At 53.8% G+C, this 22,539-nt stretch overlaps 1 protein-coding gene across 1 annotated transcript; it reads left to right on the forward strand.

Moving 5' to 3' along the window:
* Window positions 1-7,080: 7,080 nt before the first annotated feature.
* Window positions 7,081-20,871, forward strand: LOC308229296 (kinesin-like protein KIF18B; the record flags this gene model as incomplete). The annotated part of the gene is made up of 17 exons (XM_080633251.1): window positions 7,081-7,387; window positions 8,690-8,847; window positions 9,306-9,410; window positions 9,681-9,791; window positions 11,122-11,319; window positions 11,507-11,683; window positions 12,072-12,146; window positions 12,266-12,378; window positions 12,701-12,815; window positions 13,084-13,211; window positions 13,922-14,136; window positions 14,588-15,116; window positions 15,334-15,411; window positions 15,599-15,690; window positions 17,133-17,227; window positions 20,598-20,691; window positions 20,849-20,871. The coding sequence occupies 17 exons, from the start codon at window positions 7,081-7,083 to the stop codon at window positions 20,869-20,871; spliced, it is 2,613 nt and encodes an 870-aa protein (XP_080489377.1).
* Between the last annotated feature and the right edge of the window lie 1,668 nt (window positions 20,872-22,539).

Consider the following 22,539-nt stretch of genomic DNA (forward strand, 5'->3'; position numbering starts at 1 on the left):
GGCTGCAGCCAGAGCCTGCCCTCCTTTCTGTTTCCTTTGGTGGGGGGAAAGGGGGGTGTCCCAAATAACTGCACGGGAGCAAACTGCTGGCCAGGCTTCTCTCCATTGGGAGCATCCCAGGCTCCGCGGGAGGAGCTGGGTGCTGCGGCAGGACCCCCCTCTGTCCCTTGCCAGGCAGGGATGCGCGGTGCTGGGGTCACTGGTTGCCTTGTTCGGGGCGGAAGGATGAGTATCAGGGCTGTAGGGTGGGGAGAGGTTTGGAAGCTTTGGTGATTGTTTTGGAAGTTGGGTGTTCCTCTGTTTTTTAAGGAAACGACAGCTTTTGTTGCTATGCTGTATTGAGTGCGTGCTGAATATATACGTTTTTTCACACAGCTGGCTGGGGTGTTTGTGGCTGCCTGTTTTACGTGTAGGATGTAGAGGAGGAGGAAGGTGGTGCAGGGCTTTGAGCTGTGCAGGCAGGAGCAGGTACCCCGGGGCTGAGCCATCCTCCATCAGCTGCCTGCAGTAGCAGCAGCATCCCTGGTGCTAGGGTCGGACAGAGGATGTGGACAGTGAGAGACGTTTGGTTCCCTGCTGGGAATGGGACCCAAGGAGCCCCTTCAAGCTCCGAAGTGGGGTGGCACAGCCCTTAAAGAGACGTTGCATTTAGCCCTCTGCCTCCGAGGCTCGAGTTGGGGTTTTTGTTGTGAGGACAACAGGAACTGCCTCGTTGTTGTTGCTCTCCTTTTTGCCATCTGTGTGGGTTTTCAAACCTGTTGATTTCACTTAAGCTGGACATTAAGTGTTTAACTGTTGGGGGGGTGGGATGGGGGGAACAAGGGATCATTGGGGTTTTGTTTACTTTCTGGCAATGTCTAAAAGCAGCCACGATGTTTCAGGGCGAGCAGGAATCTGGAGCTACCCCAGCTCCATTTCTCTGTCTTGGCTTTCTCTGCATTTATTTCCTGAGGTCCTCTCTGGTTTGGAGCTGTTGGTTTTGTCCACGGGCCCATGGCTTCCTGATGTGGGTGCCAGATCCTGAGCAGCCAAGTGTGAATCCCTCCTCATCCCCAGCGGGTGTGGATGTACCCAGCAGCCAGTCCCTGCAGGAGGGATGCCAAGGCGGAAGCAGTGCTGCTGGTGGGGATGGAGAGCCGGGATGAACTCCTGGATGAGCAGAGCTGTTGGGAAGTCCTGCAGAATAAAGGTTGAGGATTGGATTGGTGGGAAGGAGAGGGCAAGGAGTGGGGCTGAGCTTGAGGAGTGCAGCTGAGGAGCACTGGGGACTCGTTTGGAGAAGGACGTGAGACCTTGGGAAGGTGGCAATGGCTGGGATGGGATGAGTTACTGAGAGGTGTGGAGTGCTGGGGTTAGGCACAAGATCCCATAGAGGCATCGCACCCGGCTCTCACACAGCCCTGCTTGAGAACACCTTGTTCAAGAGAATGGCTTTTTTTCCTCCTTGATGAGTTTGTTCTCTTTCCTCCTTCTTCTTTGCTTCCAAGAGAAGGAATCCGTACGGTCCAGGGGAGATGCTGTATGGGAAGAGGTTCTTCAGCTGTCGGCAGTGATCAGGATTCCGGGAAAAACACATACATGGTCAAGTGGTATTTCCTATCACCATTAGAATAATGTGAAGAATTGCTTAAAAGGACCCTGTCAATTATATATATATATAATATATATATATAGTTTTGCATTTTTTTTAACTCTCTGTGGTTTGTAAGATCCTTTTAGAAGCTTGGAAATAAAATTTCCTTCCCCACCTGTTTCCCTCCTTTTTTTCTTTCCCATTTTCACTTGGGAAAACCAAAACTTGGCTTTCCCTGTGTCCCTCACAAGGAACAAATACAAAGCTGGAATTCCACCTACCTGTCTCTAGCACAGGAGGCTCAAAGGCTGCCCAGGTGAGGGGGCTGTTGTGTTGATCTCTGACAAGGGCTTGTAGGGACAGTCAGTAGGGGATGGTTGTAACTGGATGAGCTTTCAGGTCCCTTCCACTCCAAACCAGTCTATGATCCCATAGCTTGTATGAGAGCGGTGAACAGGCACATCCACCATAGCACCAGCATTCCAGGCACTGCAGGGCTGCGCTGCACCACAGCCATGGCACAAGAGCTCTTCTGAGGCAGCGAGTTGACAGCGTCAACCAAGAGGTGAGAGGAGCTCATGGGGGCAGCCAGGGCTGCTCCATTGAACTGCAAAGAGGAGTGGAAACGATGCTGAGTGACTCCACACTGAAACAGGGGAAGGGATGCTCCAGGCATCCTCTGTCAAGAGCTGAAACGCTCTTGGGATCAGCTCTCAACTGACCTGGCTTCAGGAATGGGGTTTCTCTTTAAAAGAAGCCTGGTAAAACTTGATGATTTTAAATGGGGAAGCACAGAATATGTTGTGTATATATATATTTAACCTACAAGAAATGCAGCCTTTGGAGAAAATAGTAGCTTATAGTAACCAAAGGCCCTTTCTCGCTGAGATGAAGTCTCCACCTTTCATCTGCTTTTCTAAACTTGAATGGAGCACAACCCCTTTTAAGGGAGTCATTAGAAGGGTCCATGAGGTCTGGTCCAGGTTGAGTTCATCTGGAGAAGGATGTGAAATAACCTTGTTATTTTAATCCCCTTTAATTTCCCTACTGACTATTTAGGGATCAGACAGGGAAGGCCGCACCTTGGAGGACACTCAAGTCACTGTCAGGGATGCTCCTTGCCAGTCCCTGGACTAGTGGTGAGGGTTCCAAAGAGGAATGCTGGGTTTATTTCCAGAGCACTTTATAGCATGTCTAAGACGTGCAGCACAATGCACCTCAACTCCAGGGTGGGCTTCATCTCATAAACCTGAGTCAATCTGGGGTGCTGGCACAACCTGAGGCCCCCATTGCTGGCAGCTCCAACACACTCCTTGGGCACTAATAGGTCTAAACTGGGTGAGATAACAGTGACCCAAAGGGCCCTTTTCAGAATAGAACAAGAACCCTGTGGCAGATGATGAGTTGCAGCACTTACATTGTAGCCAACGCTGGTGAGCAGAATCCTGCCCTAAGAGGTTAATTCTCTCGATTTTCCCTGCACTGATAGGTGAGAGCAGACCTCAGGTGCTTAGGACTTGCTCATCATCTACACTGAGTAGTTTTACCCTTGCACTGAGATGGTCCCAGGATCCACAGTGCATGGGAAGTGCTCAAATACATTTGGGAGCCCTACGGCAGCACAGAAGCCGCTGTGCCATGCTCAGCCCTGCTGAAGGCACACTGGTGGTGTTGTCTACAAGCAGTAGTAAGCAGTGTGCAGGGAAAGGGCGAGAAGCCTGCCCTTTCCCATTCAGCTCTGACCGTGTCAAGCGGTCAGGACAAAGAATAGACTCGGTGGCTGTGGTGTATCCATGGCCAGGGCTCCTCGAGCCGCAGCCACGCATGGATGTGAGCAGTGGACGCTGCCCTTTAGAAGCAAATTGCAGTTGGCAGCTGCTTTCATTCCACCCCATGCTAAAAACCGCTGCTCTGACAAGAACCAGTTTGTGCACAACGAGCAACCACAAGATCTTTGTTTCCTCATTCCCAGAATCCAGGCGTAAGCCTGACTCAGAAGTTATTCATCTTTGCTGGATGAAAAGGAGGAATGCGCCGTTCTCTGGATGCAGTCTGCTTAGTAAGTAGCTTTGTTCAGGAATAATCACAAATGTGCTAGGTGCTCTTCCCTTGGGAGGTTATTGGTCATATTAGCATGTGTAGGTCATGGGTACCTGCTAATCCAGTTAGCAGATAGTTTGTAAGAACCAACTTGGAGCCCACTGAGCACAGCCATCCTTCTAGATCAGCTGGACAATAACCAGCACAGTGTTAGCACGCAGCATAGGGGATATTAAGTGCCTTAAGACCTGCAAGATGACACCCTCTCATCACACACAGTAAAAAGAATTGTAATTTATTAAGTCATAGGTTTCAAAGTTATGTGAAATTGAGGAGTTAGGAAGTGTGGTCATCAGACAAGAATTCAGAGGGCTCATGTACAAATCTGAGCGTAGCTTGAAAGAATTCATACAGCAAATTTGTACCAATAAATCCAATTTTTTGCTGTTATACAAATCCTCCAAGCTTCTTGCCGTACAGTACAGTGAAGCCTTCAGGCTGCTTCCTGTCTTCACTTCCAAAGAACAGCAGTATTTTCTAGCTGCTTTGCTCTGCTTTGCTCCACTCAGTGTCTTTGTCAGCACTGAAGATCTGAGTAACTGGGTTCTTCTGCCTTCATTCTTCCCTCTCCCACAAAGGAAGACTTCTCTTTGTTGAGGCCACTCTGGTTGTTGCAGAACCAGAGCATGAAACACAAGAACTTAATCGAAAGCTCATCCCACTCAAGCTGAAAGCAAGGCCCTCAATGGTTTGGTGTCATGTGCGTTCCATCAGAAGTGTGCTCTGGACCTCCTGGCTGTAAAGGGTGCAGGATCGAACCACGTTGTAAGCTCAAGCTCTAATCAGCAGAAACCTCAGAAGCAAAGAATGTCCCTGTTGTCTGTGCCTCCAAGAACACAGGAAAGGAACCACAGGCATCTCCATAGCTTGGGATTTGAAAGGTTAAAGGAGGGCACTTAAAACCCCAACTGGTTCCAAGTAGGGGAGGCAGTTCCAGGACATCATCAATAGAAATGCCACGTGGACTTCACTACTTCTTACCTTGAGCTACCGTCTTCTATGGGAATCAGCAGTCAGTGTCTGGACTTGTAAAGACATCAATAGGAGCACAAAAAGGGCTGTGTGTTCCTAAAATGAGAAGTTTGTAATTGTCACTGTACTGTTGTGAAGATTTAACATGTGCAAAACCTTTGCAAGTCACTGGGTGTGAATCATGCAAAACTGCCACGTCCTGCTTATAAATACTGATTTATTATGATATTTATTTGATGGGCTTGTCCCATCTATGGCATTTGAATTGTTCTTTAACCCTTACATATTACCTAAGGAGTAAATTTAATCTGCTCACTAAGATAACTAGCAGAGGTGTTTCTGCTGGGGCAGGAGCTGCTGGCACAGTGGCCATAGGGGGTATGTAAATTCTAAACAGGTCTCTTTAGAAGTGACACTATCACTAATTAATTAAAATGAAGGAGAATGGTTTGGGGCTGTTGGTCAATGAGAAGCATCCCATGGGCCAGCTTCAGTGTGCGCTTGAGCCCAGAACCCACCATGCTGTGCTGGGCTGCAGCTCCAGGTCATGGAGGGGATTCTCCCTGTGTCCAGCTCTGGGGCAGCAGCACAAGAGGGACGTGGAGCTGCTGGAGCGAGGCCAGAGGAGGCCATGGAGATGCTGTGAGGGCTGGAGCAGCTCTGCTCTGGAGCCAGGCTGGGAGAGCTGGGCTGGGGCAGCCTGGACAAGAGAAGGCTCCTGAAGGGGAGACCTGAGAGCAGCTCCAGTGCCTAAAGGGGCTGCAGGAAACCTGGAGAGGGGCTTGGGACAAGGGCCTGTAGGGCCAGGCCAAGGGGAATGGCTTGAACCTGCCAGAGGGGAGACTGAGATGAGCTCTTAGGCAGAAGCTCTGCCCTGTGAGGGTGCTGAGGCGCTGGCACAGGGTGCCCAGAGAAGCTGTGGCTGCCCCATCCCTGGCAGTGTTCAAGGCCATGTTGGACACAGGGGCTTGGAGCAAGCTGCTCCAGTGGAAGGGGTCCCTGCCCGTGGCAGGGGTTGGAACTGGATGGGCTTTAAGGTCCCTTCAACACAAACCATCCTATGGTAATCAAGTGCTCTGCCCCTGTCCATCAGTTCCGCAGCCCCATCAAAAAAGGCCACCAGATTGGTCAGGCAGGATTTCCCCTTAGTGAAGCCATGCTGGCTGTCACCAAGCACCTTGTTGTTTTCCATGTGCTTTAGCATGCCTTCCAGGAGAATCTGCTCCAGGATTTCACCAGGCACGGAGGTGAGACTGACTGGTCTGTAATTCCCTGGGGGATCCATTTTCCCCTGCTTCAACATGGGGGTTATATTTCCCTTTTTCCAGTCGTCGGGAACTTCACCTGCCTGCCAGGATCTTTCAAATAGGATGGGCAGTGGCTCTGCAGCTTCATTCGCCAGCTCCTTCAGGCCCCGCGGATGGATTTCATCAGGTCCCATGGACTTGTGCACGTTCAGGTTCTTAAGATGCTCTCGAACCAGATCCTCTCCTCCAGTGGGCCTGGGGTCTTCATTCTCGCTGTCCCTGCGGCTGCCTTCCAAGACCAAATTAACCGGGAGGCTCATTAGTGCCAGGGCTGTCAGCTGAGGAGGGCCCATTAAGGCCTGGGGTGGCTGCAGCCACCGCACCAGCCGGCACTGGGGGCAGACCCCAGGCCCCTCAGCCCCCCGCGGGCCCTCCTCTGCTCTCTGTCCGCTTGCACGGCCGGCTCTGCCGCCTCAGGGCCCGCCCCGGCACGGCGGCCACGGCAGGGATGGGCATTGAGCACAGGGGGGCAAGATGGCGGCCGGCCAGGGCACGGCGGGACTACAACTCCCATGGGGCACCTGGGGCGGCGCGTGGCGCTGGGAGCCAATGGGCAGGGGAGGCGTGGCAAGGCTACCAATCAGGAGAGAGGGCCGGTCCGGAGCAGCCGTTTGAATACGGAGCGGCGGCCGGTGGGGAGAGTGGAGGTGGGTGCTGTGGCGGGGCTCTGAGGGAGGGGAAAGGAGCCTGAGGGGAGCGAGTGGGGCTGAGGGGGCGATGTGGGGCGTCTGTAGGGGTTGTGGGGTGATGTGGTTCTCGAGGGGAGGCGGGGTGAGGGGTCCGAGGCGTTAGGAAGGGCTGTGGGACAGGGGCCTGGCGGGGATGAGTGCCTGGGGGGGCCCGGAGGGGGTAATGGCTGTGGGGGCCTGGAAGGGAGGGGATCGATGCTGGGGTGGAGGGGATGTGGGGCCGTTGGGGAGGCAGTTGGGGGTTATGCCGGTGGCTCTGGGGTTAGGGCAGGGGTGGGTGTGCAAGGCCCTGCCCAGCTTCAAGACCCCCCCGTCCCCTTCAACCGCTTCACCCGCGCTGAGCCGTTGCCCTCCCCCAGAGTGTGCGAGGTCCGTTGTGCAGACGTTGGAGCTCAGAGCTGAGGCGTCCCAGCAGCCTGTGCCTGTCCCTGCTGCCACCATGGTGCCGTGCCCCCCGCCCGAGGAGGGCACCGTGGCTGTCGTGGTGCGTGTGCGGCCCCTGGCCCGCAGTGAGCGGGCCCTGCCCCCGGTCGTGCACGTCGTTAACCAGCACGTCATGGTCCTCAACCCCGCGGAGCCCGGTGCTGCCGCCGGCAGCGCGCTGCTGCCCGCGCGTGGGCCCAAGGGCAAGGGCCTGGAGTTTGTCTTTGACCGGGTCTTTGGGGAAGAGGCCACGCAGGAGGAGGTGTTCCAGCACACCACCTCCGAGCTGCTGGACAGCGTCCTCGATGGCTACAACTGCTCTGGTAAGACCTGGTGAATGTCTTTGATCCTTTGGGAGCTCCTGCCCCATCTGCTTGGTGGAGCTGTGGGTTTATTTTGGAAGCCCCCAGGCAGTTGGGAGTGGGGAGGGGGGGAGGCACAACAGCAGTGCATAACCTGCAGCCTTAAACTTGTTGGTGGCATCCCTTAGTGATGGCAAGTGTGATCAGGATGGGATGTGGTTTGTGGGAGAGACCTGGCTGGGTGGGAGAGGTGAACAAGAACGATGTGTAGTTTAACACAGATGAGTAGAAAGCTTTGCGCTTGTGCTGGGATGATCCAGGAGCTGGGTACAGGCTGGGATCTGTGTGACTGGGAGGGACTTGTGGGTTCTGGTGGGCACTGACCTGAACGGGAGTCAGCAGAGCACTGTGTCAGAAGTGAAGGGAGGTTGGATCTAGGGCTGCATCCACAGGGGATGCTGAATTTTGGAGTGGGATCTGGGGTGAAGCAGCCACATCTTAGGGTGCTTTGGGGGTTGCTGTGCCCCTCCTGAGCATCTCCCAGGCTGGCAGCTCCATGAAGCTGGGCCTGAAAGCTCCTCTGGTGGTGCTGCAGCCCCTGTGCCGTTTGCAGGCTGGCAGCAGACGGTGCCTTAATGAACACATCACTTGTGCGAGGCAGGCACCGAGCGGGAGACACTGTGCTCCTGCTTCATCGTGTGCGGGGCCAGGCACTGGCATTGCAGGATGCTATTCCTGGCCGCCCATGTGCTGTGCGAGGCGCTGAAGGCTGCCTCTGTCACCGTGCCCACCTGGCAGGCACGTCTGGTGTCTTTATCTGCATAAAAGAAGTCCAGGATTCTCAAATGAGAGAGTCGCGAGGCCCGAGTGCTGCTAACAGGGAGAAGGGCTGAGGCTCTCTAGATTAGTGTGTCCTGGTCTGATGGTGATGATTTAAAGAGGGTGTTGAAAGACTGGGGTGGAAAAATGAGATGAATTACGAGGGCTGGATGAAGAAACGCATTCTGGTGAGAGATGGGGGAATGGGGCTGCTTGGTTTATTAAAGGGAAGAGTTTGGAGGTGACTCAAGCACCCACGCGGTGATGGTTTGGGGACTCACTCTGCTTCTGCTAAATTGGAGAGGCTGCAATGAGGAAATACCCTGCACTGAAGGCTATTGCAGGTCATGCAGATGGTAATGAGCTTTGCCTCCTCTCTGGGAGCCTGTGAGTGAGCCCTGCTGCAGGGGTTGCTGCAGGAAGATCTCCACGTCTCCTCTCTAGCAAGAAGACGTTCTGCTGCTCCCATTCCTTCTTTCAACCATCCACCCTTTCTCCTCTCAGTGTTTGCCTATGGCGCGACCGGAGCAGGGAAAACCCACACCATGCTGGGCTCGGAGCACAGCCCTGGCATCATGTACTTCGCTATGGTGGAGCTGTACAAGAGGATGGAGGCCAGAAAGCAGGAGAAGAGCTGTGAGGTCCTAGTCTCCTACCAGGAGGTGCATTGCAGCTGCCGCAACTGGGTCACTGTCCCTAAGATTTGGGTTTGATGCAGACCCTGTAGGGCCATTTTCAGGGTGTTCAGGGTGCCCAGTGTTCCCAGGGCAGCCCTAGAGCCCAACCGGAAGCAAGCTCACCCTCCCAGTCCAATGAACTGGTGTTACTGGTTTCTCCTGTCTGGAGTCGTGGCATTTTCTCTTCCTTGCCATGGTGCATGTAGCAATGAGGGGTTCCTGGCTGGAAAGGCTTTAGAGGAGCTGTGGCAAAGTGAGTTGCTTTGAAAGCCCTCCTGAGCTGTCCCCTAGAGCACCATCAGCTGCTCTCGGGGTAGTGACGTCCTGGAGGTGGTGTTGGGAGTGGGCCACAAGGTCATGTGTGACCCTGGGGTACAAAGCTCCTCTCCCTGCTCACCAGTGGGGAACCAAAGCTCAGCCTTACACTGAGTTCCCTCCTTCAGGTGTACAACGAACAGATATATGACCTGCTGGAGCCCAAGGGACCTCTAGCTATCCGGGAGGATCCTGAGCGAGGAGCTGTGGTTCAGGGCCTCTCCTTCCACCAAGTAGGTATTAAAATGGGCACAACAGGTATAAAAGTGGGCAGTGCTGCACCTCCACCAGTTCTGAAAGCAGATGTGTCCTGGAGATAGGGGGCGTATGGAGATAGGGGGGTGCCGTCTGCACAGCTCCTGGCTGGCAGCAATCATGACCCTGACCTGAAACGCAGCCCCCAGTGCTGCAGGATGCCAGAGTTGTGGGTGCTCCGTGTCGGGTTGTGTCTGTGCTTGCAGATGGGGCACGCTTGTGTCATCCCTCTCCCTGTTCTCTCCCAGCCTGCATCAGCAGAGCAGCTCCTGGAGATGTTGGCCAATGGCAACAAAAATCGGACGCAGCATCCCACTGATGCCAACGCTGTCTCCTCCCGCTCGCATGCCATCTTCCAGGTGAGGGCTGGTGGATGCAGTGCCACTGGGGGTTTGTGCTTAAAAAGAGATGAGGAAGCAAGCCCATGCCAGGACTGGGGTTCCTGCCACTGCTCCTCATGTGCCATGGGGTAAAGCAGAGTGGTTGTAGCCCTGAAAAGAGAGGTATGGGGCTGAACAGGGCACTGGCCACGCTGCCACAGGACAGAGCGTACTGGTCATGCTGGTGGCCACACCTCCCAGCCAGCTCCATGCTCTCAGCTTGGTGTTCTGTCTGTTGGGGCTGAAACTTCACTGTATGCTTTTGACTCTTGTTGACTCAACATGTGGGAGCTGTACCTAAAACGTGACCCAGAGCAGAGGGGCTGGTTCGCGCTCGTGCCTTGAGCAGGCTGTCTCCTCCATCGTGTCTTCCTTGGCTCTGAGCTGGGAATTACACTCCGCCAGGGGCTCTGTAAATAGGCTCCTCAGTTTCTTGGTGCTCTCCTGTGCAAACCTGCCAGTTGATTTCAATTCCAGCCAGGCCCTCTCCTGAATGAGCAGGGCAGTCACGGCTGCGTGGGGAGCCGGGGGGCTCTGACTGCAATTTCAGTCTGAACCTGGTGTCTCAGCCGTGGCTGCTTGCAGGGGAAAGTCCAGGTGTCTGGATGCTTTTGCAGCCAGCATCCCAGCTGGTTTGTTGGTGGGTGCTGGATTCCTGCCTGCTGTGAATCCATTCGCTGTGCTGGATCTGCCCTTCCCGCTGCCAGCTTTGCCTCCTGGCAGGCACACAACAGTCTGGTGAGGATGCAGGACCTGTTCCTGGGCTCCAGCACTTCCGTGGCACCTCCAGTCCACGCAGGCGTTGTTCCTTGGGGGCTGAGTGTGTTTTAAGGCTGTGGGGAAAGCATTTGCATTCTCCAGGGAGACCTTTAGGGATGCAGAAGGGGAAGTTAAGGAGCGATGGTGCCAGATGAGTCTTGGTGGCTGTGTCCCTCCTTGCCCAGACCAGGTGGGATCTGGGCTCAGCACTGAAAGCCCTGGCTGATGCCTGCAAGGGGGCACAGAGAGCCACTGTCTTTTGGGGGCTTGTAGCCCCCCATTGGTGTATTGAGTTTGACAAAAGCCACTGGGGCTGGAGCTCTGGGTGGTGTTTTGCCCTTTGGGGACCCAACACCAAAGGTTTTGCTCTTTGTGCCATCACTGAATTTTCGGCTTGTCTTCTTGGTGTGCCAGGCTCCTCTCTGCCTCACAGCCCACATGATCCATCCTGTTCTAAACATCAACCTCTTGCCCTGCTCTTGAGCTGCCTCCAGCCAGCGGCCCCATGTGCCTTGTGGAGCTGCAGCCTCACCCGTCTCTGTCCTCTCAGATCCATGTGAAGCAGCAGGACTGCACTGGCAGCCTCCCTCGGGGTCTGAAGGTGGCCAAGATGAGCCTGATCGACCTGGCAGGCTCAGAGCGAGCGTCGGTCGCCAACACCAGGGGAGAGCGGCTCCGGGAGGGTGCCAACATCAACCGCTCGCTGCTGGCCCTCATCAACGTCATCAATGCCTTGGCCGATGCAAAGGTAACGCTGTTCCCCACATGGCCCTGCTGGGCTCTGGCTCCCTGGGCTGGCTGAATGTGAGGGATGTCCTCCAGTTTCAGTGCTGCTGGTGCTGTGGGGTGAGCGCAGCCATCCCCTTGTGACTCAGGGTTAGGAGCTGAGTGCCCAAGGGCCAAAAGCTGAGCAGATCCTTGATCTCTTGCTCCAGAGCAAGAAAAGCCACATCCCGTACCGGGACAGCAAGCTGACGCGCCTGCTGAAGGACTCCCTGGGTGGCAACTGCCGCACCGTCATGGTGGCGGCGGTGAGCCCCTCTGCGCTGGCCTATGAGGACACCTACAACACGCTCAAGTATGCCAGCAGGGCCAAGGAGATCAGGCTGTCGGTGAGGAGCTCCTGTTGTGGTGATGCGTTGTGTGTTTGGGAGCTGCTGATGGCTGGGAGGGAGTCTGCTGCATGCTGGGGTAGATTAGTGGGAGCCTCCCTTATGCAGCGTGAGTTTTCCAGCCCTGGGGGTGCTGCTCTGGGCAGAAAGCAGCTGATGGAGCTGCAGACAGTATGTGCCCAGGCTTCTGCTAAAGCTCCTCAGCCCAGAGCCTGAAAAGGCTTGTGGCTGTGGCAGTAGGTCCCTGAGTGTGGATTGTGGCTGCTGCAGCCACCCTGGGGACTGTGGATCCTGGAGGAGGCTGAGGAGCTGCCCTACTCCGGTGTCAGGAGAGGGTATGTGCTGCCCCAGTGCTTCTTTAACCTTTGTCTCATCCCTTTCTCTGCAGCTGAAGAGCAACACGTGCAGCTCTGACTACCACATGTGTGAATATGTCGAGATCTGTGAGCAGCTGAAAGGGGAGGTGAGATGCTGGTGGGGAGGGCAGGGCTCTGTCTTTAGCTATGATCTGTTTGGGATGCAAACCTCTGAGTTCCAGGGGTCATAAAACCATCTGAGCAAACAGAAGATCCGTCCTTGCAGGTGGCAGAGCTGCAGGCAAAGCTGTGTGCTTATGAGGGTGCTACCGGAGAGGCAGAGACCCAGGCACCAGTGCCACAGGCTCCCTCCAGAGTGAGCCCAGTGGAGCTGCCCAGGTGAGGATGAGGGGAAAAGAAGCAACAGAGCTTTTGTGTGTGAGCTCCTGGTGTCCCCTGCGTCAAGGAGCCTGCAGGGTTTTGGTGCTGGTAAGAGCCTAGGTGCCTGTCAGAAAGCAGATGAGCTGCTGGTGTGCAGCATCATCTCGACTGTGGCTGGGTTTGGTTCTGAGGCTGCTGGAGCAGAGCACACAAGCACCAAGGGAAGCTTCGTTGGAAAGGCCCAATCTTCTGTTTGATCCATCCCAAAACTTCTCCTGCAAAATGGTGCTTCAGCAGAGGATCTTCTCTGGCTCAGTGCCTGCTTCTCTGTCTTCTGTAGGTTGGAGGTGCCAGAGACATGCTTGGCCCTTGATGATCAGGGGGAGAATGATGGAGAGCAGCAGGAGCTGCAAGCTGGTCTGCCTGTTGAGGTGCAGCTCGAACTGGAGGATGAGGTGAGAGGAGGGATGGGCAGCACAGGAGGGCTTGGCATGATGAGCAGGGCCCAGAAGAAGCTGGGGCTCTCACGGGATACACTGGGCCTGCTGGGAGATGGCAGGAGCTCAGCGGGTCCGTGTGTCCTGGCTCAGCACGTGCTGGGCTGTGGTTTGCTAGCAAAACCCCTTAACTTCCCAGGTAACAAGCATTTTGGGGACCAAACTCAGCTGAAATGTGGGCTAACCCTGGGCTAGATGGGTAAGGAATTTTGGGTGATTGCTCCAGGCTCCAGAGGAAATGCTTACCAGCAGCCCTAGAGCATACCATCGGGCAGATCTGCGGCTGGAACTGAAGCAGCTGGGGCTTGGAAGAAACAGCCCTCTGCAGGGGCCGTCCGGCCACCGCACAGAGAAGTGAGTGTCCTCCTGCCCTGCCTATGTCCTCTTGGTTGCCTGTGGAAGGTGGGTTGTCCACCCTGCTGTTGCATGTAGCCGTCCTGGGGATGGTTTAGATGAACACGGGCCCACATCTTTGCTTTCAGATGATTGCTTGCCCTGTACAACAAGGGATTTGGCTCCTGGGATCTAATCCCATGGAATAATCTCTCCTGGAAATGCCAGCTGTGAAGGTTTCCAGGCACAGCAACTGTTTGAGCCTTAAGTGGGTGGTGTTAGTTCTGAAACTACCTCTGAAGTCTTTCCTCCTGCCTTGGCTGCCCCACGTCCTGCCCTGGCAGGGCTCCCACAGCACCTGTGTCTGCCCCAAGCATCTTGGCAGAATGAACCTCTTTAGAAAGGCCTCCTGGGGGAAGCTGGCCTTGACGTGGGCCTGGATCTGTCTCTAGCCAAGCTAACGAGTGTCTGAAGGCCAGCAAACAGTCTGTAGGTGCTGGTTGGTCCCTTGTACCCAGCAGGTGAACACACAACTCGGTATTCTCTAGGGAGAGATTTACATTTGGGCACCTCACAGCTTCAAATTTGCTTCTCTTCCCCCAAAACTCTGCTATTGGGCTCTGCCCCACCTGAGGTGGTGTCTCAGAGATGATGCTGGTGGTGCTGAGCCTGTGTTTCTGGTGACACTGGCTCAAGGTCACCTGCTAACTGGTTCATGTCTCTGTCCCCAGGCCTGTGGCCTCTGGCCTGAGTGGCATCTGGAAGCTATATTCCGTCCTGAAGGCTGCCAACCTGCTCACCCCTGAGTTGGTGTCTGTGCTTGAGGAACTGGCCCAGCTGGTCCCTCAGGCCACTGGTGGAAGCCCTGAGCAAGCTGTGCCTCTGAGCAGACCTGCAGAGCTCAGTGAGGCCACCCCAGCTAAGAGGATGAAGTGGAGCTGTGATGGTGAGGATTTGGGTCTGGAACAGTTGGTGCTGGCCCCTCTCCTTTGTCTCCATGGTTTGTTTGCCCAAGTCACCCTGGCTGTGTTCTCGGCCTATGTGTGACCAGGGCTGAGCTCTTCCTCCTCATCCTCATTGCTAACACGTGAACCCAGCAGCAAGGCTGTGGGCTCTGCAGACCCCATTTTTCTGGGAGAGCTCAGGCATTGCCACAGGCAGTTGCTCTGGGACCAGCCTGGTGCCTTTAGGCAGCCAGGGGCAGGATTCCTTGTGCTCGCCCTTTTCCTCTGGGTTTAATGTGGTTTGGTGGAAACAGCCGCTGGGAAATGCCTGCCATGGGACTGGTTGGGCAGATGTGCACTGAGCTGTGATGGAGGAGAGGGGAATGCCCGGAGGTCTGGGGATTCCTGGGAGCTGCAGGCAGAGAGGTGACTGCTGCTTTCCTGCTCCTTTAGATGAGGCATCTGTCACCGTGTGCGGTGCCCTTGTGATGAGTGCCACCCCACAGTGCCTGCAGCAGCCTGCTCCATTCTCCAGCCGTGTGCCCATGACTTGGAGCCCAATTGAGAGGAGGAAGTCTGGGCTGGGCAGTGCTTCCCCATCAGGACCTCGCTGCAGCGTCAAGAGGCAGATGAAACACCAGGAGAGATGTGGGAAGGCAGCGGAGATTCCCAGGGCACAGAGCCCAGGCACCCCCTGGCTCGAGCCTGCAGCTGAAGCATCCCCTGTCTCCCCGGTGTCACTGGGTTACAGCCCCAAATCCTGCCCAGCACCAGGCACCAGAAGCCGTGTGCCCCTGGCAGTGTCAGCTGCCCAGAACCAGTGCTCCCCGCCTGCTCACAAGCTCAATGTGACCTTTGAGGTCTTCCCGGACAGCAGATCCCCCCGCGCCATCATGCCCATTCCCGACAGCCTGTACAAATACTCGGACTGGGAGAACAGGCAGTGCCAGCAAAGGAAGCAGGACGGCCCCTTCATGCCTAAGTAAGTGCTGCCCTGCACGGGCTGAGTGTGTCTGGGGAATCTCCCCTCTGCGGCCCTGCTCTCCGGGGGAATCCTTTGTGGATCACTGCAGCTCTGCTTAGAGGGGAGACTTCTGTTCCCTGCAGGGGGATGGCGCTGCCTGGTTGCCTCTCAGCCTTCTAAGAGCAGGTGGTCAGGATCCATCCCCTGACACTGACCCTCTTTTCCTTGGCTACAGAGCCCCTGTGCCAGCGGTGGCCATGAAGAGCTCCTCCATCCCCAAAGCACCTGCACTGAAGCGGAGGCGAGTGGAGAGGTGAGACAGCCACCAGCACCCTGTGCCCCTCAGTGCTCTGTGCAGGCAGCTCCTGCCTCTGCTTCCCCCTGGGGCTGGAGCCCCCATCCTCTCCTGTATCTGTGCCACCTCACCTCTGACAGCAAGGGATGATGGGGGCCTCTGCCCTGAGCTCTGGGGTTTGAAATGGTCCCTTTCTCTTTCACAGTATCGCCTTCCCTTGCCTGGGTGGGCTCCAGAGCTGCACTGCCCAATGTGAGAGCAGCAGCAAGAGCTTTGTGCAGCCCTCCCGCATCCCAGGTGAGTCCTGTGCTCCTCCGCACCCAGCCAGGCATGCAGGGAACCCCTTTCCCTGCAGCGTGATGGGCTATGGGAGTGCTCCCTGCCTCTGCAAGCTGCTGCTGTGCCAGCCCCATTCTAGTCTGGGGGGCAAACACCTGGGGATGGGATGTTTGGTGCTGCTGGAAGATGCCGTTTGGGGTTTGCTGTTCCTGGCTGCAGCCACAGCCTTGGGAAGGGCGCTGGGTCCTTGGAGAGGGGTGGGAAGGAGGAGGCTTGGATCCTCCTCAGGAGGGGCTCTGGGTTTGCTGCTGTTGCCCAGGAGCTGTTTCATCTGTTTCTCTCCTCTTGTCTTCCTCAGAGCCTCGTTGGGGGAGCAGCACCCGGCAGGGCAGCAAGAGGACCCCCAAAGAACTCACCCCTATCCCCCCTGCCCTCGCCCCACAGCCAATGAAGCTCTTACGCTGATGGCTCCTGGATCCCTCCCAATGTCCCTACCCCAGTTACCAGATTTCTGCCTTCCTCTACGTCCTTTTGCAGCCCCACCACGATCCCCTGAAGTGTTTCTTCTGCTCATAGTGACCCCCAAGTCCCTGCTCTGTCCCCCATCCCGTGTCCCCCATCCAGTGTCTCCTTTGCCTTCTCCCAGCCTGGAATCTTGTAATTAAAACTTCCCGCCTGCTCCTGGTTCCTTTGCCTCATTCAGAGGGGGCTGTGGAGGAGGAGGAGGAGGAGGAGGGAGGAGCTCAGCGCTGCCTCCCACAGCCGCCGGCAGTGACCGTTTTCCATGCTCTGATCCCGGCTGCGGAGGAGCTGGGAGAAAATCAATGTCCAGGGAGCAGTGTGGAGGCTCGTGCAGGGCCCTGGAGCCCCTGTGCTGTGTCCCCTGCCTCATATGGGCTCTGCACCCCAGGGGAATGCTGGCCCCATGGGCTGTCCCACAGCGTGGGGCCACAGGGGGGTCACTGCTCCAGCAGGCTGGGGATGCCAAGCATCACCTATGGTGCAGGTCAGTGTCCCAGCCGAGGTGGTTCTGTGGGTGAAACTCCTGCCTTTTGCTGGTGGCACTGGCCCAGGACAGCTTGTGGGGACACAGGGCTGGATGGGGACAAGCAACTTCTTGGGTTAAATGGGGATGTGGCAGCAAGAGGTTGGCCTTCAGTGCTGCCCCAGTCCCACCACTATGCCCCAAGGAACCAGTGGCTCTGGGTGCCCACAGGTTGAACCCATGACTGTTGCTACAACAAATTTGTACCAATAAATCCATTTTTTTGCTGTTATACAAATCCTCCAAGCTTCTTGCCGTACAGTACAGTGAAGCCTTCAGGCTGCTTCCTGTCTTCACTTCCAAAGAACAGCAGTATTTTCTAGCTGCTTTGCTTTGCTCCACTCAGTGTCTTTGTCAGCACTGAAGATCTGAGTAACTGGGTTCTTCTGCCTTCATTCTTCCCTCTCCCACAAAGGAAGACTTCTCTTTGTTGAGGCCACGCTGGTTGTTGCAGAACCAGAACATGAAACACAAGAACTTAATCGAAAGCTCATCCCACTCAAGCTGAAAGTAAGGCCCTCAATGGTTTGGTGTCATGTGCGTTCCATCAGAAGTGTGCTCTGGACCTCCTGGCTGTAAAGGGTGCAGGATCGAACCACGTTGTAAGCTCAAGCTCTAATCAGCAGAAACCTCAGAAGCAAAGAATGTCCCTGTTGTCTGTGCCTCCAAGCACACAGGAAAGGAACCACAGGCATCTCCATAGCTTGGGATTTGAAAGGTTAAAGGAGGGCACTTAAAACCCCAACTGGTTCCAAGTAGGGGAGGCAGTTCCAGGACATCATCAATAGAAATGCCATATGGACTTCACTACTTCTTACCTTGAGCTACCGTCTTCTATGGGAATCAGCAGTCAGTGTCTGGACTTGTAAAGACATCAATAGGAGCACAAAAAGGGCTGTGTGACCTGAGCACACTTGTTTTGGCTTTAATGAAAGGATGCGTATCAAAAACAATGAAAAGGGTACTTGCTATAAAGGCTTCCTGGTGCAATTCAGGTGCCAGGAGAGTTGTGTCTGGCTTTCTCAGTCGGGATCTGTAAATGGAGGAAGAAGGGTGCTTTAGAACACCTCCATTGACACGAAAAGCACTGCCTGAACAAGATGAAATGCCATGCCTCTCTCTGAAGCTTGCAAGTAGAGAACAATCACTGAGTAATTATTTTGATTGCCAATTCTCTGTGCTATTATCCTGCTGTTCTGTTCTCTGTCCCTTCTGAACTCACTTTTGCTGCCGAGTGGAGGATACAACAGCTTCCCCAGTATCCAAAAGAGGGAGCCTTCAAATTTATGCAGTTTGAATTGCAGTATGTTAAGGGGGAAAGTCTGGTCGCCTCATTGCACATAAACATCTCCTGAACAGTGTGGAAATCAGTGAAGTGCCCATCTTTGTTCCTAAAATGAGAAGTTTGTAATTGTCACTGTACTGTTGTGAAGATTTAACATGTGCAAAACCTTTGCGAGTCACTGGGTGTGAATCATGCAAAACTGCCACGTCCTGCTTATAAATACTGATTTATTATGATATTTATTTGATGGGCTTGTCCCATCTATGGCATTTGAATTGTTCTTTAACCCTTACATATTACCTAAGGAGTAAATTTAATCTGCTCACTAAGATAACTAGCAGAGGTGTTTCTGCTGGGGCAGGAGCTGCTGGCACAGTGGCCATAGGGGGTATGTAAATTCTAAACAGGTCTCTTTAGAAGTGACACTATCACTAATTAATTAAAATGAAGGAGAATGGTTTGGGGCTGTTGGTCAATGAGAAGCATCCCATGGGCCAGCTTCAGTGTGCGCTTGAGCCCAGAACCCACCATGCTGTGCTGGGCTGCAGCTCCAGGTCATGGAGGGGATTCTCCCTGTGTCCAGCTCTGGGGCAGCAGCACAAGAGGGACGTGGAGCTGATGGAGCGAGGCCAGAGGAGGCCATGGAGATGCTGTGAGGGCTGGAGCAGCTCTGCTCTGGAGCCAGGCTGGGAGAGCTGGGCTGGGTCAGCCTGGAGAAGAGAAGGCTCCTGAAGGGGAGACCTGAGAGCAGCTCCAGTGCCTAAAGGGGCTGCAGGAAACCTGGAGAGGGGCTTGGGACAAGGGCCTGTAGGGACAGGACAAGGGCAATGGCTTGAACCTGCCAGAGGGGAGACTGAGCTGAGCTCTTAGGCAGAAGCTCTTCCCTGTGAGGGTGCTGAGGCGCTTGCCCAGGGTGCCCAGAGAAGCTGTGGCTGCCCCATCCCTGGCAGTGCTCAAGGCCAGGTTGGACACAGGGGCTTGGAGCAAGCTGCTCCAGTGGAAGGTGTCCCTGCCCGTGGCAGGGGTTGGAGCTGGATGGGCTTTAAGGTCCCTTCAACCCAAACCATCCTATGGTAATTCTATGATAATGTCTGATCTAAAGCATGATTTTACATCCCAAGGTGGTGTCGGTGTCAGCAGGGCAATTGCTATTTCTCAGTGCTATTCGGCTCACTGAGGGGGAGCACTGACTCTCATGGCAATCCATGAGATGCGCAGAAGGCCTATCCTGCTGGAGTGCAAGAATTCCTCCCGGCTGGAAGCAACAGGCGGGGTAGAGCCTGGGAAGACCTCGGCTGCAATGAGCTGAGCAGTTGCTGGGTGTCACTGCAGGCCTGCTTGACGGAAGGGGAGCATCCGTCCTTTGGCGAACACCCCTGCGAGAGAAAGTGGCACAAAGGAACGGGTCCCGCTCCAACCGGAGGTTTGCTCTGAGTTCTTCGCTCTGTTATAAACATAAGCTCTACAATGAAATAACTCGTTTGGCATTTAGCATTGTTCCCAGCCAGGACGAGCCTTAATTCCTGTTTATACGTGCTCTTTTTCCTGTCACTGGTGTGTGCTGGAATTCAGAGACACCTTTAGCGGCAGCGTCACGATTTCAGACCTCATCATCAGCTCCTCGGTAAAGGGATCTGCAAAGGCAGCAAGCGCCTGTCGTTCACGGGTAAAATGTCTATTTAAAACGTGCATTCTCATTTTGCTCTTCACTAATCCTGGACAATGAATTGTAATAGGACCCAGAAGGTGAAAGGGAACCGGCTGGCTCCGCCAGTGAAGGCAATTTCACATCTTTGGAGACTATTAACATGCTAACTTTAATAATGATTTACCAAAGAAAATTTCCTTCCCCTTTTATTTCCATTTTATTTTGAGGGAAAAGGAAGTCCTTGCTCCTGGCTGAGGAACAGAGTCCCTGTTTAGCAATGCAATTCAGCATTTACATCAGAAATGGGAGTTAATCTCTTCCGAGCCGATAATCATTGTCTACACAACTTATCTATAGATGAAGTTTACTTGGTTTAAATGCCTATCACAAAACCAGAGTTGAGACAAAGAAAAATGTCTTAGTAATGGAAAATGGATCAAATATCTCTGCAATGGGTCATTTAATGTCGAGGTCAAAGTCAAGGTTGGGGCTAGAAGCTTTGCAGGCAGGAGTTTTACAAGGGCAAAAGCCAAATGCAAACGTGTTACTCTCAGATATGGGATTTGAATGATCCCAACCTTACCAGGTAAGTAGCAATGAGCAAATAAGTTAAACAACTGTCTTAGCTGCCTTTCAAAATCATTCCTTTCTTCTCATTAGTTCATTTTAAACCCCCGTTGCTCACAGAAGATACTCCAGGGTGGATATTGCTATGAACTTAGGAGTACTAAGCAGGATCACAGATATCAGGACCAGAGGTCATGGTTAGGAACAAGCTGCAAAGAGATGGAGAGTTGGAAGGGGTGAGGAAGGGGACCCTGAGCTCAGCAGGGGCGGCCACCTAAAAACCCAATGGCTTCATACGGTGCTAGGTCTTGACCCCTGCAAGAGCAGAATGAGTCAGGAAGCTCTCTCAGAGGATCAGGCCCCACTTGCTGGTTGTTCAGACACTGAGCCTGGTGTGGAGAACAGCTCCGGGCTCCTCCTCCTCGGTGTTTGCTATAGACATGCTCCTGGACATCGTAGGGACGAGCTGCGTGAGTAAGCACTCCGTGCTCTACCCCACAGAACCCACGCTTGGTTTGCAAGCAAAAGCAAAGCGTTTTCGTACAGTTTGTGATGACATCTGAGCCCAGCGTCGGGCTCATCGCCCTGTTCTGGGTGTGCTGATGTCTCGCTGTTAGCGTTTCCCTTTCAGGGCTGGGTGTGGAGAACTTCTGAGCAGCTCGAAGGCAAGAAAACTCAGGGGCTTTGCCGGGACAGAATTAGATGGACACAAAAGCCCTATGGGATGAATAGCCTTTAACAAGATAGAATCATAGAATCATAGAATCATAGAATAGCTCGGGTTGGAAAGGACCTTAAGATCATCCAGTTCCAACCCCCTGCCATGGGCAGGGACACCCCACACTAAACCATGGCACCCAAGGCTCTGTCCAACCTGGCCTTGAACACCGCCAGGGATGGAGCATTCACAGCCTCCCTGGGCAACCCATTCCAGTGCCTCACCACCCTCACAGTAAAGAATTTCTTCCTTAGATCCAATCTAAACTTCCCCTGTTTCAGTTTGAACCCATCACCCCTTGTCCTGTCACTGCAGTCCCTGATGAAGAGTCCATCCCCAGCATCCTTGTAGCCCCCTTCAGACACTGGGAGCTGCTCTGAGGTCTCCACGCAGCCTTCTCTTCTCCAGGCTGAGCAGCCCCAACTTTCTCAGCCTGTCTCCATACGGGAGCTGCTCCAGCCCCTGATCATCCTCGTGGCCTCCTCTGGACTTGTTCCAACAGTTCCATGTCCTTTTTATGTTGAGGACACCAGAACTGCACACAATGCTCCAAGTGAGGTCTCCCGAGAGCAGAGTAGAGGGGCAGGATCACCTCCTTCGACCTGCTGGTCACGCTCCTCTTGATGCAGCCCAGGATACGGTTGGCTTCTTTTCAGATGCTCCAGCAAAAGCTCATAAACGCTGCTAAAGGCGTTTTAGTATCAAATTGAATGGAACAGGGGGAATGTGAGCATACCCAGTGTGTAACACATCGAGTTCTACTGCAACAGACTGCTGAAGAATTAAAGGACTAAAGCCCAACAGCCACAGCCTGTGCACGGTGGGGTTTGTCTTTTTCTCTTCTCACTGCTCTCTGTTTTCATGGGCAGCTTCAATTCAACACCTTTCCTGTACATTTGATATCACGTAAATTCTCCTAATTTCTGAAACTTGCATTTCCTGGCTTGTTTCCTCCCCCTTTTTGATGTTTATTGTGTCTCTTTCATAGCTTTTGCCAACTCATGAGCTCCTACATCTTTAATGAGAACAATTAAACACGACTGCTGTAACAGTGAGGTTTAAGCTCCAAAGCTTGCTTTCATTTTCCTCTGCTTTAGGCTTTTTGGAGTGCTAGGAGAAAGGCAACCAGAACTCATAAAGCTTCCCCATTTTAACCCTGATTAGAGATACAGTTTAATATAGGTAGAAAAAGCAAAGAGAATGCTTTTGAAGAAAATCAAAGCAGGAAAATGCTTAACAACAGGGCAGGGGAGGAAATTACTGTTCATACTTAAGATACAGTTGAGCTTTGGATTACTCTCATATCCAAATGACTTGTAAACAGACTGCTTTGCCATTGTGTTTCACTCACCTACATCTTACTTTACCTTTAAAAGACCTGTTTCGTGGAAGCAGCTGGTCCTAACACAAGAAAATCTCTGGTTGTGGCTTTCTTTTTATGATTTCTGGTCTTTTTTTAAGTTGTTTTATAGAATAAGATCTATACATGGGGAAGAACTGCCTCAAAGATGTGCATGGATTTAATCATGATTTTGTGCTAATAACACTCAAATCTTCAGAAGGACAATTGAAATCAAGCCTAGGAGTCATGCATTCTTCTGAGA

This window comes from Psittacula echo (genome assembly GCF_963264785.1).
Source record: "Psittacula echo genome assembly, chromosome: 23".
NCBI lineage: Eukaryota > Metazoa > Chordata > Aves > Psittaciformes > Psittacidae > Psittacula > Psittacula echo.